The sequence below is a fragment of the Empidonax traillii genome, unplaced genomic scaffold (assembly GCF_003031625.1).
Source record: "Empidonax traillii isolate 1590-97213 ecotype Southwest subspecies unplaced genomic scaffold, ASM303162v1 scaffold186:size1492175, whole genome shotgun sequence".
Taxonomy (NCBI): Eukaryota; Metazoa; Chordata; class Aves; order Passeriformes; family Tyrannidae; genus Empidonax; species Empidonax traillii.
Window position 1 is genome coordinate 1,235,263 of NW_020955379.1, and position 17,252 is coordinate 1,252,514.

Sequence of the window (17,252 nt, forward strand, 5' to 3'; positions counted from 1 at the left end):
GTTTTCCTTTATTTTATTTGTATTTCCTTTAGCCATTTTTCCTCTGATGTCTTCTACAATGCACCAAAGACAAAAACTTCCCTCTTAATGCAAGTACTGTAGGAGTGCCAGAAACAAACTTTGTAAATTGTTTTAAACTTTTCAAAATTACCATTTTCCTAGCTAAGCAAAGAAAATTCTGATTTTTCTGACCTGTTTAATTAATTTCCAGCAGGAAGCTTTAATCCCAGGAGCATCATGCTTAACTGATCCTCTTTTTTACTCTATAAACAGACAGTAGCTGTTCTGAACCTTTCAGTATTACCAACTGCACTTTATGCTCACATCTGCCCAGTGGAAAGCTGAGACAAGTTTCTCCCTGCACTGCTGCTTTCACTTGACTGGAATGAGTCACTCAGCTTGCCTCCTAGCACTGTGTTTGGCCCTTAGAGGAGAGAACAAAACCGATGCAGATGAGTATCATTTTGGTTTACACCACCATGGTCAGCAATTGCATCGCACAAATTGATTATGCAAACACACACGATTAAATAACACAAGGAATAAAAAGTCATCAACCAAATCCACTACAATTTCTCTTTCTTGGCCCTGCTTTACTGAAAACATGAAAATAACTGACCATGACTGTAAACTTGAGCAAAGATGTAAACTCTGATATTCTAGGGACAATCTGAAAAAATAGGGAGAAGATCGCAAAGACAATTTAATAGGGAACAGCAGGAGCACAGTGGAGAAGTATCTATTGAGAACGTACTTTCTAAACAGTTGTTCTGCTTGTACAGGTAAACAAGGGCTTGGGAAGGAGTTAATTTAGCTACAGAAACATGTCTATTGTAGCTCCCTCTGGAAACAAAGGACAAGGAAAAGTTCTCAGTATAGACTATAAACCCATCACTGAAATCAAATATATAAACTGAATATATTAAAGCTTTGGACTTTATTACACTTAATTTCTTCTATCTTACCCTTCTTTCCTGTTCAAGATAAACCTAAACATGAGAAATAGAAGGATAAAGGAGAACTCCACTAAACGTAGAGTACATTTCGTCAGAGTCTGTGTAGGCCAGTTTGCCTCCTGTTACGACGACGTTTACTTCATCTCCTGCTTTGAGGTGAAGAACAAGGTGGAACGTCCCAGGACCACCACAGGTCCGTTTCCCCGAGTAGGGTTTGTGATACTCCAGCAGTTCCCTTCTGTACCCAGCCGTGTGGAGCTGAGCCACACTTGCGTTGGAGACGGACAGCACAGCTTCGACATACTCATCCCTCTCTGGGGCCAGCACGGCAGTGATCAGGTAGCGCCCTTCATATGGTGATGTGAAAATGCCTGCAGAAGAGAGACAGCTTTTCAGAGTTATTCACAATGGGGACACCTGACCTCTCTAAGCACGATGACAAACATAAAGCTACACAGGTTATCCATCGCCACGTACAGGCAACTGCAAGAGCTCCGCCTTGATCAGCTGACCACAGTCATGAAGACAAAGGAGCGCTGCTTTTGTGTTAGAGCCCACCAGTCCTCCAGGACATGAGCAGGTCTTGTCCACATTCAGAAACATCCTGGCTTAAGCAGCTCCCATGACTCAGAGCTGGATGAAGGTGTGAGAGACACTCACACACTATGCAAGTCCCCAGTAGGTTGAGGCACATCTAATACCCTCAAGTGACACGACACACCCTGCTTGAGAAGAAAGCAGCCTGCAGGTACGGCCAGTGGGGAAGCAGTATGAGTCACCTCCCTCCCACCTCTCCTCCAGGTGACCCAGCTGGCTAAGCTGCAGTGAAGTCAGGATTAGTAAGTAAGGGTTAGGAAGGAATCTCACCTCTGCTGCCTGGACTCAGCTGGCCTGCGAAGGGGTGAGGAGCACAATCAGTTGTGCCACCAGAGAAGACACAGTGGTAAGCTGGGCCTCAGTAGTACTGGGCAGTTGTGGAAAAACAGACATGGAAAAGTGTATGCCTGCATCCACAGGAGGCTTTTACCCCAGTGTGTCTGGTTTAAATGGACTTAGGTCTTGCTGGCACACTGAACAACAAAATAACATCAAACCCTGGTAACCCACACTACTGCCTGTCTATCATCTCTGTGGGTCCATATCCTTTGGCTATTACCTGTATTGGGGTTATAATAGTCTCCATCATTCACAAGCACTTTGTTAAAGTGAACAACACCGGCATCACTGGAGAAAGGCTTCTGTGTGAGTCCAGCAGAAAATGACACCAGAGAGGGCGCAGCAGCAGCAGCAGGTCCTAAAAGGGGTAACAACATGAGTGAGAATCACATCAGGATGACAACACAGCCTTTTCCCTGTGATGGTTTATATAATCCCATGTCTCTGTTCCTGCACATAACTCCACTTGGACTAATCCTGTCAATTGAGGGATGCCAGAATTAGCAGAATACGTATTGCTGGCCCAGGTGTCTCATGATAAAATTTACTGAGTGCCATAAAGTTCCTGTGTTGGCCACAGGTGTGGGGTTGGTTTTTTTTTTGTTTTTGTTGTGGTGTTTTTTTTTTTTTTTTTTTTTTTTTTTGGGTTTTTTTTTTGTATTTTTGTTTGCTTGTTTGTTTGTTGTTTTGTTTTGGTGGTGTTTTGTTTTGTTTTGTTTTCCTTCTAGGAAAACATTATATGACTTCTAAATGCTGGCAGTAGAAATCCTGCCACCTTTCAATTCTGCAATGCTTCTGCCAAAGTCCTTCTTCAGGACTGAAGTTGCCCTTCAACTTCTCCGCTCTCTGTCACTATCACAATGGCAACAGGAGTGCTAAAAGTCTTTAGCTTGTACCAGCTTTCCTAGTCATGTTGAGAAGCTGCGCACAGCTTACATCTCCTACTTTCTCTGCCAAAGGGTGGTGAAAAGGGCTATAAGAATATATAATGTTTCAATATTAATGCAAAGAGAACCATCACCAGGGCTATCCTCTCACTCTGGCACTTCCCTTTCAGGTGAATTTTAACTTCACAATTTTTTCTCCTTTTCTCAGCAGATTAAACAGACACTTGGGCATTTTATAGTGACTATATCTGCTTAGCAGCTAAACACTGCTGTTAGACTGGATGAAATACAATTTGGACAATTAAGATAAATTTTTACTTTTAACAGACTGACTTAATGGCAAGTGTTTGGTACTCAGCACCTTATTAGTCCCACTTTAGTTACCTTCCCCTAAGGCAGTACACACTGCCAGAAGTAGTCAACTCTTGTTGCTTTGTTCAGGCATGTAGGTAAACAACAAATGACATTAAAATTGTCCACAGTTGCTGCTTCACCCTGCTCCTTCTGCCTTCCTTAAAATAAATGTTTACCCTCTCCCTCTCAATCAGAGATGCCCATCAGCAACAAAGGTTCCATTCATTAAATCATAGAATATGCTGAACTGAAAGAGACTTCTGGTCCTGCACAGGACAGCCCCAAGAATCACACCATGTTCCTGAGAGTGTTGTCCAAACACTTAAACTCTGACAGGCTTCATGCTGTGACCCCTTTCCTGAGGAGCCTGTTCCAGTGCTCAACCACCCTCTGGGTGAAAAGGCTTTTCCTAATATCCAATCTAATCCAGATTATATCACTTAAAAATTAAAGTTTAAAAGTGACAAAACTTCATCTAAAATGTAGATATACAAATGGTCTGCTATCCTACCCACTTTTTTTCTGAATAACTCAGCATGGGGAAGTGCAAGGGGAAGGCAAGGGGAAGACATGCCCGCAAATTCAGAATTTGCAAATAACTACCTTGTTTTCCCTTGGGGGCTGGTAACCAGCTGCTTCCTCTATCTTTAGAAATCTCATTCAGCATTTTGTCTCATGCTTAGAAAGCAGACAGAAGCCCTTTTTCATTACCCCTGCCTGCCAGTGTGCCTGCAGGTGCCCCTGTAAGCTAAAATGAGGTTATCTGAAAGGACCAAAATTAATTGCTGGAAGTCTACTTACTTAAGCAGCTTCTGTAAAACTCGACCATCTTAACACCACACTACTTACAGAAAGCATCTCTATGTAGATGCTTACCCTGAGACTCAAATCAACTGAAAACACACCTCAATTTACTTCTTACTGGCCCACTCAAATGGTTTCTCTCCCCTGCAGTCATACTGCACAAACTGTATGCTGCCTGCCCAGGAACACTGCCCTCTTCCTTTGAAGCAACTATAGTCCTGTTTGGATTGGTGTCATCTGAATAAAGGAGCAACACTCCTGCCTCAGCTTACCATGACTTCCTTCAAGATTTTCCCTACTAATTGCTAGAACAGTTGTTAGACATAACTATTTTCTGCTATGCTGCTAACATTGTTTCAGACCTGCAGCCTGGTTTAGCACACTATATGTATCTATTCAAAGTGGAAATATTAAATGTGTCTAAATATCCTGTAGATCAGTTCAGGGGTCAATATAAGGAGGTGCAATAAAGACACAATGTGTCTGTGCTCTCTTACCCTCCTCACTGCTTCCAGCTGGAGTTGTGCCTATTCATAGCTTTCACAATTCCTACCAACAGCTCAGCAGTGCTTTTGCAAAACTTTACAGAGGGGTGCACCACCCTCTCTTACATGTCTCCCCCACCTTGAAAACACCTCGTGCAAAGATCAAAGTTCAGATTCTCTAGGCAAGGTCCAGGCTTGGAAACTACTTTCACTTAAGCAGTCAGTGTTGTGAAAGTATTAACATCATAAACAAAAATTTTAAACCTTTAAAAGCAGTGAACCACAGGCACAGCTCTGACGAGGAAACTGCTAGGCAGACAAAAAGTCTCACAAAAGATTCAACCACAGTTTTACAGCTTCTGGGGGTAGATAAAACTCTTTTTACTTCAGATGCATTCAAGAAGGTTTCATTTGAGATAGATATATCTATATATATACATGTAAGAAGGAGTAAGTAGGTCTGTTCTTGGCAATCTAAGTTACATAATGCATTCTGGGGAGTCAAAGAACCACAGAAGATGCATGGGTGGCCCTTGTTAGGTTACATCTACTTCCACCCATCTGCTAGTTGTATCTCTGGTTCTCCACCTCTTTTGACTTCCCAGCACAGTTCACACCTCCCACAGAGCCCAAGGGCCAGAAGGAGAGGAAAGAATAAAAAAATATTAAGCAAAACAAAACAGCGCACAGCATAAGCATTTGCCATCAAGGTGAAAGGAGAAAAAAAAAACCCAAACCAACAGTGTGATAGTGCTGCTGACAACTGCTCAGCAACTGGAATGAAGATTGTTCAAGGACCTACACATAAGGAAGACCATAAGTATTTAATTTGCCAGCAGGCACTTATGATTCCTTTGAATATGCAGGAGTAAGGAGGATTTGTCAGATTTGCTTTTTTATTTTTTAACACTTCAGTTTGACCCTAATGTCTCATTTTCAGGAACTTTTTTTCTGCTTATGGGATGGCCACGCAGCCCAGCATCACACTGATTTCCATGGGTGAGTGCTCAATGAAGATGTTCTTCAAAGTCACAGTGTTTCTGATGCGGATGACATCTCAGTGTGTTATGAAGACACATACTTTTCTCCTGAGTCTCTCATTGTGGTCAAAGAGTAGGACCCAGCACTTGGTCTTGTTGAACCTCATGCTGTTGGTCTTGGCCCATCTATCCAGCCACAGGGCCAGTTTAGGGACAGTGGGTGTACATGCTCCAACTCCACATAAGTCTAACAGCTCTTTGCACCATTCTTACCTCTCTATTTTATGATTGTACCTACCAGTAAGGTTTGCAATGCACTTGGGGGGAAGCTAAAGGACAGATCAGTAGGTGTATCTTATATTTAGATAGGTCTTCAGGGGCACGGATCAGGAAAAGGAACTCCTTGGTGAAGTCCACCTCTCTCTGGATCCCAGGGTGATAACTGTTCCACCAACATGTTCCACCAAGCAGCAGACGGCTGCACTGCCTGCCTCACCCTGCCTTTTCAACACTTCTAACACCCAACTACCATTTCACACAGTTTTAGCATAAACTTATTAAAATACTGCTGCCTATAAACTGCAATAAATTGTACAAAGTGGAAGAAAACCCCCAGGAAATCCATTTATCACAGAAATCTAGACATCTATATTGGCTTTGCTGGCATCAAGATAAATGAATGTTTCTTTACTTCTTATCCTCTTCCAGAAACCTCATCTATTGCTGCTTGTTCTTACCACCAATCCACAAAGATTGCTTTAAGGTTTGATGGATTTTTAATTAGAATGTATAAATATCAGAATCACAGTGTGAACGCTTTACGACTATTTTTTCGTCAATTCCCAGACCAGTCTTTATGATGTGTTTTTGTGATTTTGTTATGGCCATCAAACTAAGTCCCGGGGTAGGATTTTGGATTCCATAAAGCCCTTACGTTTTATTTCCATCTATTTCCCATATTTCCTCAAACAAATTTAGATGAAATCATTCTTTTTGAAGAGGGTGTGGAAACATTCACTTTGATCGAGGATACCATTCCCCAGGGTTTGATAATATCTTGAGTATGAGATCGCAGGGCTGGCAACACCTAATCAACATATTTATCAAGGCCAATTAGCATGTCCTACACAAATTTTATACCTGTTTATCATACAAATCCATAAATGAATTGCAATATTAACACTTATAAGAAGTAAAAAACACCCTACCAAACCAAGAAAACTGCATTTTTAATCCTTTAATCTGTGGCTGTCAGTGGGCATCGCTTTTGCTTTCACTGAAGTCAGGAGCACAAGCCTTGGTGATTCCAACAAAGGAAGAAACTCTCACAAGAGGAGAACCAACTCATGCACTAGGCTAAGACACTAACAGTTCTTCAAGATCTTAGTCTTGGCCTTATTCATACCTTATTAAAGAAATACTAAGATCAGCAAAAATATATCTTTATTCTCTCATTTAAAAGGCAAATATAAAAGGTCTGTACTAACATTTGTTAGAAAATACAAATCCTTGTATTTAAAAAACACACTGAAGTAAATAACAAGAACCCAAGATGAATTATTTTTCCAAACCTAAACTCCTTCTCCCCCCTCCCCATATTTTTTAAGTATGCAGATTATGCTTTGATGCATACATATAATGAAAATTGGTCAGATTTTCTTCAATGTTAAACTTACATACTAAGAATCAACACTTTTTTTCTTTCAACTGTGACTTTCCAGGGACTGAAACAAACAATAAATACCTGTGTGAAGAATTTCTAGGAAACAACTGCCTTACCTTGTGAGTCTGTGGTAGGAGGAGATGGCTTTGGATATCCTACAAAGGAGAAGTAGTATATGTGACTCAGTACATAGCAGAGTTCATTATGACCAAATATCACTGCAGTCTTCTGAAAAGATCCTTGGTTACTGAACAGCAAGCTACCAAAATAGCTACCAAACAGCATCCCTTATGAAATGCTCAATTATCATGACACTGGGGTGGTCATGGCAAAGAAAACCAAGTTATTACTTCAATGTACTAAATGCACTGCAAGCATTATGGAAAGAAAAAAAATCATTTAAGCTTCCCTAGTGGCAAAGACTGCTGTAGTTACCAGGGATTTTACATCAGCTCTGCTGACCTCATGCTTTGTGCAGGGTTGGAAAAGCAACAAAACTGGCACTGAATGCGTTTCCCCTACTTCTGCAGCCAGCTGGAGGCTGCAAAGGCCCGTTCACAAATCATCTCTGCTGTAAACCCATTCTCGACAGCAAGGAAGGTCAAAAAGTGGCTGGTAAAGCACAACAGATCTCAGTGTCACTTCTCCAGCCAGACCTGGCATGTCCATTGCACTTAGCTGGGAGTGATTCACTACCAGTTTGGTTCTCTCACCTGGTGCTCCAGCATACCCTTCAGCAACGGGCATGGTACTTTGACCAGCCTGGCCATCCGCACTTCTAAGCCGCCCTCTTCCTGACATCAAAACTGTGCCAGGAGGCCCTGCCTCTCCAGTCTCCAAGATGATCCCGGTTGTTCCAGGCAGAAGTGGCACAACTCCTGACCCTGGCAGCACTGGGCGTTGAGGAGGTCTCAGCTGTGGTGGTTGGAGGGGGGTCCTGTGTCGTGGGGGTTGTATCCTTGGCCTGGATGGCAGCAGGGATATGCCAGGATGGGGCAGCGTGGGTGGCCTTGGTGGCAACAGCTGCCGTGGTACTTCTGATTGCCCTTTGAAATGATGAAAGAGGAGGAAAGACACAAAATTAAAATGGCATCATTTTGTAAAATAAATACTTTAAAATAAAACAGGACTCAATTGGAGGCCACCTGTTCCCTCAGACCCAAGACTGTGTTGGCAAAACTCCGTTCCACTCTGGCAGTACTACAGACTCCCCTCTCTACCAGCCTGTGTGACACAAGGAAAGGACAGCCTGGGGACAGGACAAGCAGCAGTCGAATAACCCGTGAACAGTCATTCAACCACTAGACCAGTTTTGACTTTCTGCACCAAGCAGGGTGTGTATCACACCAATTCCCAGCAGTACCTTCATCTCCACTGTGTGCTCTCTCTCTCTCTCTCTCTCTGCTTTTGCTTCAGTTCTGCTCAACCTCTCACACTCACTGAGTACTCTGCCACTCTGTACTCAAACAACTCCTAGCACAAGGCTCACTCTTTAGCATGATGATAAAATTATCCACAGCAAAAAAGTTCAGTAATGAGCACGACTTATGAGATTTTTTTTCCTTACTTTAAAAAGCAATGAACTTAAATTTCCAAGTGCTTCCATTACTAATATTTTCTGACAATGAAAGGAGAACCCTAGGATATAATCTACCAGAAAACTCTTTATTGTTTAAAATGAAGAGATACCATTAAAAGACTTTTCCTCTAGGGCAGCCAACTCTTATGACATCAGAGTTGAACAGCACTGACATGGTTACATTTGTGTATCTGGTGTAGTTCTAAGCCCTTTAAAGGACTTATGATATTCATAAAAATGAAGTCATGCTAAATTAAACTTCAGCATAGGTTACTTTGGTTAGGTGCGGGGATTGATGTGAGTTTCTGTGGAAATTGGCACAAACCCCATTGCAAATTCGTCTGATGCAACTTGTCATATATCACAGGTGCTTGCCATGGTCCACAGTGGAGATCACCTCTCTGAGGTCTCAGTAATCACAATGAAGCACTTCAATTCAGCACAGTCCAAAATCAGCCTGGGCAAATTCATCAGTGTCTAGGGCTAAATCACCTGGCTGTACTTAGAAACAGACTTGGTGTGAGGCTTCCCCTGGCTCTGCTGTGCAGCTGGGGACCCCAGGAAGGCCTTATGCTGCTCCTTGGGGCAAGAGCTTACAACCAAGACACGCAGGTATTGCCCAAGACGCATGGTTGGGGTCTGGACAGTGTCATCGCAACCACATGCTGTTTTTGTGACTACTCAGCACCTGCACTTTACCCTTGTGAATCCCATTTCTTGTTTTCAGTCTCATGAGAAGTCCACATAAGCCTTCTGGAGTACTGGGAGGATGTCTGAAGTCATAGTCTCACACCACCTGCATTCACTTGCTCGATATGACTGCTGGAAATAAATCTCCCTGAGCTTTGCTGGCTGACTTTCACTGTCATGAGGATTGAAACTTACATAGGCAGCGCACCACAAAGCTGGGCTAAAGCTCTCTTGGTAACTCTGTCCACAAGGCAGAGGCCTAAAGAGTGAAATATTTGCTTTATACAGATTAAAATTATTTTCATAAAAATCCCAAGATTAAAAAAAGTCTTAGAATTTTTTTTCCAAAAAAAGCGCCTTTAAATATCAAAGTGAATTGTTTAACAGAATTGTTAACTTAGTAGAGACAATTTCTATCCACAGCAGCATCGATTTAGACCTTCAGCTAAGATCTTCAGATTAACCTAATTCAAATCACAAACTAACAAATTACTTGGGATGCATGTACTTGTCATTTCTTGAGTCAGTTATACTGAGCTTTATTAAGACAATTATTTGGAGTGACACTGGGAAAATGAATACATTTCTATGTTTGTTTTTCTAGACCTTTAAATAACAATCAACAGCTGAAATCCCACATCTTCAGCAAACTGCTTCCTTGAATTCAACATCAAAACTGCAATATTCAGAATTATCCCATCTCTGTAGAACTAAATCCAGAATCACCTGCCTAAAGTTCAGCTTCAAGTGGAAGTAATCAGATATGTATGAGTTGAGAGCAATCTGGTCTGCCATCTTTGCCAGCCTTTTGGCCTCTTCTACTGAGATGCATCGTAGCAAGACAAAGTACCAATACATCACTAGATAAAGATGGTAACACTGGAGTCAGCCTATTCTGACACTGAATTCCATAACATATGTTTTCAATTCCCAAGGCAATGAGAAAATGAAGCCCTGATGAAGGCTGGGGGAAATCTAGCTGGACCTGCTTTGACTTTGCTGAGCAGTGCACAAATTAGAATCTTCCCCATCATCTTCCCATTTGTCTGGGAATGCAAAGGATAGAACAGCTAGGAACACTAACATTGTCCTCAGCAGAGACAGCCTTGCTGCTCTGGTTGTCATCACTGTCGTGAGTGACAATTTGGTTATCATATCACATACCAGCATCTTCTCTCAGATGCTCATCCACAACCGAAAACAGAAGGAAAGATTTTCCTCCTTGGTTGAAAATAAGAATGCTTTTGTTCTCCTCTTTGTTCCATTTGTTCAGCCAGGCAGCTTTAACCTGCAAGTTACTTCCCTGAAGGAGGAATGATTTGCTGCGAAGGAAGAGGAGCAGCAACCTGGATGCATGAGGTGGGGTGACCTTTGGGATGCATTTGTTTCTAGTATCATTCTGCTCTGACCATGCTCTCCTAAGGCCCCAAAACAGACAGAAACAGAGTGTATAAAGCAAACTAATGAGTAAAAGGAATCTGTCACTGCACCCACAAGAAGCCAGAAAGACCTCACTTGAATTTTCTTGTAGATACCAAAGGGATTTTACAATTACGCTAGGAAGCAGCATTTTGCACAAGCTCATAGGGAGCCCAGAGGAACTGACTACATGACTACATGACTATTCACACTGCAACATTTCAGATTTTATGTTGCCTTTTATCGATGCTGTAATGCAGTGCACACATTTGGTTTCTTAGACCATAACTTCATCAGACAATATTTTGCTGTTGCTTTCAAAACCCTGCTACAGAGACAATTACCGTAGGAATTGCAATTCAGGTCAAATAACCATAACCAAAGCAAACTGCGCTCCCAGCACGGTATCTGGCTGCAAGACCACACTTTGATCCGTGGCAAACTTCATGGATATATATGAATAGGCAGTAATTAAAAGAGACCACTAATTTTACAATGGCTTTCAGTTCCGTGCCATTTGAAGGGCAAACGTACTCACAGAGAGGCATAGAAGTGCAAGGAGAACAACTTACCCTGCGAGATACGGAGCTGGGGGCAGCCACCATTTAGTGTGGATGAAAAGCTAGAGGATCATATTACCTTGGAGAGCATGTCATGTGTGGTCCCCTAAATGTTTAGAGCAGACCACTGCCTTGCTGCCACCGCTGCCTTGTGTGAGGCAGGACACTGCACTACCGTCACCAGGAATTATAACAAATTAAATACCTTTCCGGCCTCTAGTTTCATATCTGATGTACAATCATTTACTGCATTGGCTTGTTAGTCTAGATTGAGGTATTTGAAACCCTTTAATAAAAAAAATTTGGAAGAAAATATAGTCATATTCCTAAAATGAGTGTCATTTGACTTTGTTCAGGTTTATAGTGTGCTGGGCTTACATTGCTTGATGAGACTTTATCCTGTATTCCTTACCACCCTCAACAACTTTATTAGTAACAATTTGTTTCTGTTTCGGCCCTTCTGAAGTCCAATGACATCATTTGAATGCTACAATATGCTGGCAAATTGTGCATAAGAAATTCTACACTGATCCAAGTCCAGGACTGTCAGTCTTCCTTTCAAATAACATTGGTATCAGAGACAACGCTGCAGATCACGGATGTAAAAATAGTTAAAGCCATACCCCAACTTAAGTAACAGTGTTCCCAAATCACTTCCAAAAAAGGCTCTTCTGCCAAAATGTTTCTGCAACTCCAGCCTTCAAAACTTACTTAGACTGCTGTGCCAGACAGTGTTATTATAATTGGAAACATTTGGGAACTGTGTGCTTCACAAATCGTTCAGAGGCCAGAGGCACCCCATAGCAGCAAGGGATGCTCAGAGTGCCTGCACCCCAGATCCAGCAGCAGCATCCTTCCATAGGTTTTTAGCATTCAATGGTAGATGGAGAGGTCTGCCCTAAAGCAGCATTATTTTGTGGAAAGTCAGTTGTAATAGGGGCTGATAAATGCAACACATGAGGTCACTTGAACATCTGCTTTAAACAGCAGAAGAAAGATCACTGTGTGTATCTTGGACCTTCCTCCAGTGTCGGTCCCTAGTGCAAATTAATTTTGGGCAACATGGATGAGAAACAGGATTACACAGATACATCATATTCCATTTTAATGGGAATTTGGTCTGGTTCTGCAAGATCTAGGGGTAAAAGTCCTAAGCCTGTTGAACTGAAGTCAAGATGACACTAAAAGAATTATTTTAAAATGATGGACCCTCTTCATTCCTCTTCACTTCTTCCTTTAAAGGAAGAGAAATGTATTTTTTCTAAATTTCGCACAAAAGCTTCTCACCTCAGAAGGATTTTTGCATCAAGTACTGCAATACATTTGGTTTTAAACAATTAAACAAAAGAAACACATCTATTACACGCTTTCACGTCTCTGCCTCGGAGTGAGAAGAATAGTCTTCCCTAAAGAAATTAGTTTCAGACCCTTCATGAAGCACGACTTGTCAACTTAAGGACAAGCGCTCACAGTCTTGCATCTGATCTCCCCCAACCACCATCGGCTGCAACAGCCCACAGGCTCTTCCCTCAGCACCTCTCCTAATTTTAGGCCAGTCAGAGAAATTGGCCCCTTATTTATCTCATACGTGTACAGAATTAAAACCAGAAGCATCAGCCAGCTGAGGAGTGCAGTTTCAAAGCAGTCTCCAATTCCTATGTTCCTGTGTCATGCTAACAGAAACAGGAACTCAGCTTCCTTCTGTAAACTTTGACTCTCTCAGCAAAACAACCCATTGCTGAAATTTGGAGCAAGAACTGCAGAGGGAACAGAGTGGCTTTTGTCAAGGTCCCTAAACCTTCATGGCAAGGTTCACCAGCATGCTGAGGTCATCACTTCACAGTATTTTTAGCCAGAGAGAATGCACCCCTGCTTCTCAGTTGCTCTAACGCAAACTTTAAACCACCTGTGGACGTAGATTTGTACTAACATGTTGGACTACCAACAGAAGTGGTTGAGGAGTGAAAACAGTGCCAAGCTGGGGTGTACCAACTATTGCCAACTACCTTGTGGGAATGCAAACTTCTGTGAGAACTACGAAGAAGAATTCTTATATTGCCATGCCAAGATATGCCAGAGCTTGTTTGTGAAAGTTCTAGATCAAAGAGTTGGTGCTGAATTATAATTATTAACTCATGCTAAGAACACAACTTAGAAAATGCAGGGATAATATATGTTATTAAAATAAATTTGAATTACTCTGACTTGATTTTCTCCACTTGCTTTTCAATTTCCCCTGAAGCGTACAGAATAATCTCACACAAAGAATAAAACAAAAGAAAAAAAATGAAATCAAATTAACTGGAATAACAGTCACAGACAATTATTACTTTAAACTCACTATTCAAAAATACTACTTTTCCCACTCTCTTTATTCTGTCTCAAAGTAAATATAAAAGCATGTAAGACTTCTTTTTTAGGTTTTGGTTTTTTTTGGAGTATACTTTTAAAAGCACTCAAAGTACTCTCTGGTGTTCTAGAGCAAAGAGCCAAAATTAGAGTCACTGTAAAAACAGAGTGGAAATTGTGTAATATTAAGTTTTTCCTCCCTTGTTTAGCTCTTTTATAAATGTTTCAGAAAGGAGAGCCAATTGAAAAACAAACAAACAAAAAAAAAAGGAAAAGAAAAAGAAAAGGAAAAAACTTACTTGTGTCAGACTGAGATTTCAGCACGCCTTCGATGTCTGTGGTGATTTTGGAGACCTGACTATGAAACTGTTGGACAGAATTTTTGAGGCCAGAAATATCTGTGGAATGAGATGCTATAGTTCCATTCATTTCACGGATGCAGTTCCATAAGCTGCTCACGTGCTTATTCAGACCTTCTTTTATCCTCTGCAAGCTATCTGAAACAGAGTCCAGCTTGCCGCAAACTTTTTCAACATGTGAGACTCTGCTCTCCACATCCGAAACACCCTCCTGGGTACCTTGTGTCTTTTCTTTGCACTTGCTAAGATCATTCAGGACATGGTCATTCAATTGTTCTAGTCTCTCTTTCACTTCACCACAGCAATTCTCACCAGAATGAGCAGTTTGGTTTGCAAATGTCCTCTGCATTTGATCAATTTTTCGGAAGACACCTCGCTGTGTTTTTCTGCACGTAGAATTGACACCCAGAAGCTGCTCCTTGCAGCTACTCAATCCATCTTGAAGATTTTTCATATCTTTATCAACGACATTTAGATTATACCTGAATACACGTATGTCTCTTTGCATTTTCTGGATGTCACGTTGGTTACCCTTAATTAAGTTGAGTTTCTCATTAAGAGAGCCATTTATAGACTGCAGAAGGACAGAGTTATTCTCTGTTTTCAAAAGCAAGTGATTGTACTTGTCATTACAGTTTTCTAGCTGTTTCTGGAGGTCCTCTGTACCTCGCGGTGCAGACTGACATTTCTGTCCACAGATTTGTTCAAGTGACAGTAGTTTGTTCTTCAGGAAATCAATCTCTGCTGTAAATTCCTCATTTGCAAACCCTGCATCACTGGGCGAGATGGGCCCGGGGTTCATAAACATTCCATCCGGGTCCGTGGTATTAGCGATCTCTAAAATAGTGCCACCCAGCCTAACCTCCAGTGCCCGCAGCTTTTGGTCAAACAAGTCTCTCAGTTCATCTACCTCAGCAGCTATAGTGCCACGGAGGGTTTCCTCAACGTAAAAGCAGTGCTCTTCAGCATTTCGCTCTGTAATATTCATCCTCGCATCAAGCTCCTCCAGCCTCTCGCCAAACATGTCTTCTAGATCTGGAGTTGACAATCGAATTATTTCATTATCTATTCTGACATTCAAGATCCTATGTGCTTCCACCACTCTGTCAATCTTCTTATCTAAATCTTTTATTTTTTGGTCAAGATCATTTCTCTCACCCTCACTGCAACAACTGGAGTTGTTTGATGGAATCTGAGTTCGGAGAGTATTTATTTCTTTCTTCAAATCATTCTCTTTTCCTTTTGTAACATCAATTATCCCTACACAGTTATTTTCATTGTCATCACACTGCTGTTGAATATCCTGTAGTTTGCATTCACAGGAGTTCTTCAGGTCTGACATTTTCTTTTCAAGTCCTTCCATTATTTCTTGTCTGAGGGACTCAAATTTTGAGTCTATATACTCCTGATAAATATTGTCCCTGGGCATTGTTATTGTAGGTCCTTGTGCTGCCTCCTGCAGTTGTTTTAACTGTCCTTCATAGCCTTTTACTTTCCCATTCAGTTCCTCCAGCTCATCATTCCTCAACTTCAAGGCTTCTTTGACCTCAGCTAGCTCAGATTTTATATCTTCCATTTCAAAATCAATAAAAGGGTCTTTTTGATCTTTATTGTTGTGGAGTCCGGGCAGACGAATAGCATCTGTTTCAGCACCAACCGCACTGTCAGGCTCTGGGCGGTCATAAAGGTTGTTCAGCCAAGTGACCAACATCTTACTAGCATCTTCTTGTACAGTCAACTTTAGGTTTTCATTCACACCTGCCACGGAGGACTGAAGTTCAATCACAGATCGTGTGAGTCTAAACAATTCATCCTCAAGGAACTGAATTCTCTTCTCATATGCTGGAGCCTCTGGCACTTCTGTTGGTTCTGCATCTGTTTCACAGAAATAACAGACGAACTCTGAATGTAAACATCCCCAGTGTTACCTGTTTTAATCAGCTGCAGTTAATTTCACTTTTCTTTAAAACCAAATAATGACTTTATTTGCAGAATGTTTGTTGTCTTTTCTGTTCTCGTTTTCAGTAGTTTATAATTAACACATTATCAAAAACCCTCCAAACTGAAAAGTTTTAGCACATTGACCAACTCCTGTCAAGATACAAGAGCACTAAATAAACTGGCAAGCAGAACTGCCCTTCTTATTCAACAATAAATCTAAGCTATAGTACATATAACAAACCATTACAGATCCATACACATCACAACACAATCACCTTGGAACCACTGCATCTCCTAGAACAATCATTTGCCCTCTGATAACAATAATTTGCTCCTGAATTCCCATTGAAAACTTCAGAGGCAGTCAGCCATTTATTTGCATGAAGTGGATTTTTGCTCCAGTATTTTACTGAACTGAGGTCCAAATATACATCCCATACATGAGATGGGGTTCTGCAAGGTACTCCAGTTACCACACTTGCTTCATGTGCAATTCTGGATGTTTAGTTTCAAGCAAAATGTGTGACAACTGCAGAAAATCCAGAACAACAACAATAAAATATTATCAGAGGTTAAGAAAGGATAAACTTCAGGAAAAGTCAAAGTAATTTTTTTATTTAGTCTAGGAGAGAGGAGAATGATACAGATATCACCATGTTTCATTATCATCTTTTGGAAATAATGTTTTAGTTGGGCTAACAAAATATTTTAAAAGGCTCTTTTTAAAGTAGGTATATAATCCATAGGACTAGTTTGAAACCAAGTTTTAAGACGTTCAATGCATTCTACTACACAGAAAACACATGTGGAAATCTGACTAAGTGCTATATGTGACACTAATCTCCAATTATGTTGGAAAAAGCCCTTCAGAAGGAAACATCTGTTTATCATTTTCTGTTCATGGAGAAAAGGCATAATACAGCAGTAACAGCATTCCTTCTTGCCCTTTCAGAAGACAGTATCTTACACAAACAAATGTCATTCATTCTTTAAAATACTCTTTGAGAAACCGAGACTTATTCTTACTTATTCCCTTACTCCTTACTTTTAAGGCAGGTAATCTAATATAAAATCTGTAAAATCTGCACAACCTTGAACAAAACACTGTGAAACTGCTAGGGACCATTATGGACAATCAAAATTAGTACTTGTTGTGGGTTTTTTTTGTTTTAATAATAGTTCTTCTCAATTCTTTTTTAAAATTATTTTTTTTCCTGAACATTGGAGAAATCACAGAAAAAAAACAAACTGTAAATTCCCACAAAAACTCCAATCTTAAAGATTTTCTGG

The 17,252-nt window shown here is 41.0% G+C and overlaps 1 protein-coding gene across 1 annotated transcript in view; it reads right to left on the minus strand.

The window, feature by feature from the left end:
- Nucleotides 1-475: 475 nt before the first annotated feature.
- Nucleotides 476-17,252, minus strand: part of EMILIN2 (elastin microfibril interfacer 2) — a 31,412-nt gene continuing 14,635 nt past the window's right edge. Inside the window, exons 4-8 of the mRNA XM_027886345.1 lie at nt 13,962-15,896; nt 7,779-8,111; nt 7,182-7,220; nt 2,113-2,250; nt 476-1,327 (exon numbers count right to left, since the gene is read on the minus strand). Coding sequence (XP_027742146.1) covers nt 990-1,327; nt 2,113-2,250; nt 7,182-7,220; nt 7,779-8,111; nt 13,962-15,896 — 2,783 coding nt within the window. The 3' untranslated portion in view covers nt 476-989. The remainder of the gene's footprint in view (nt 1,328-2,112; nt 2,251-7,181; nt 7,221-7,778; nt 8,112-13,961; nt 15,897-17,252) is intronic.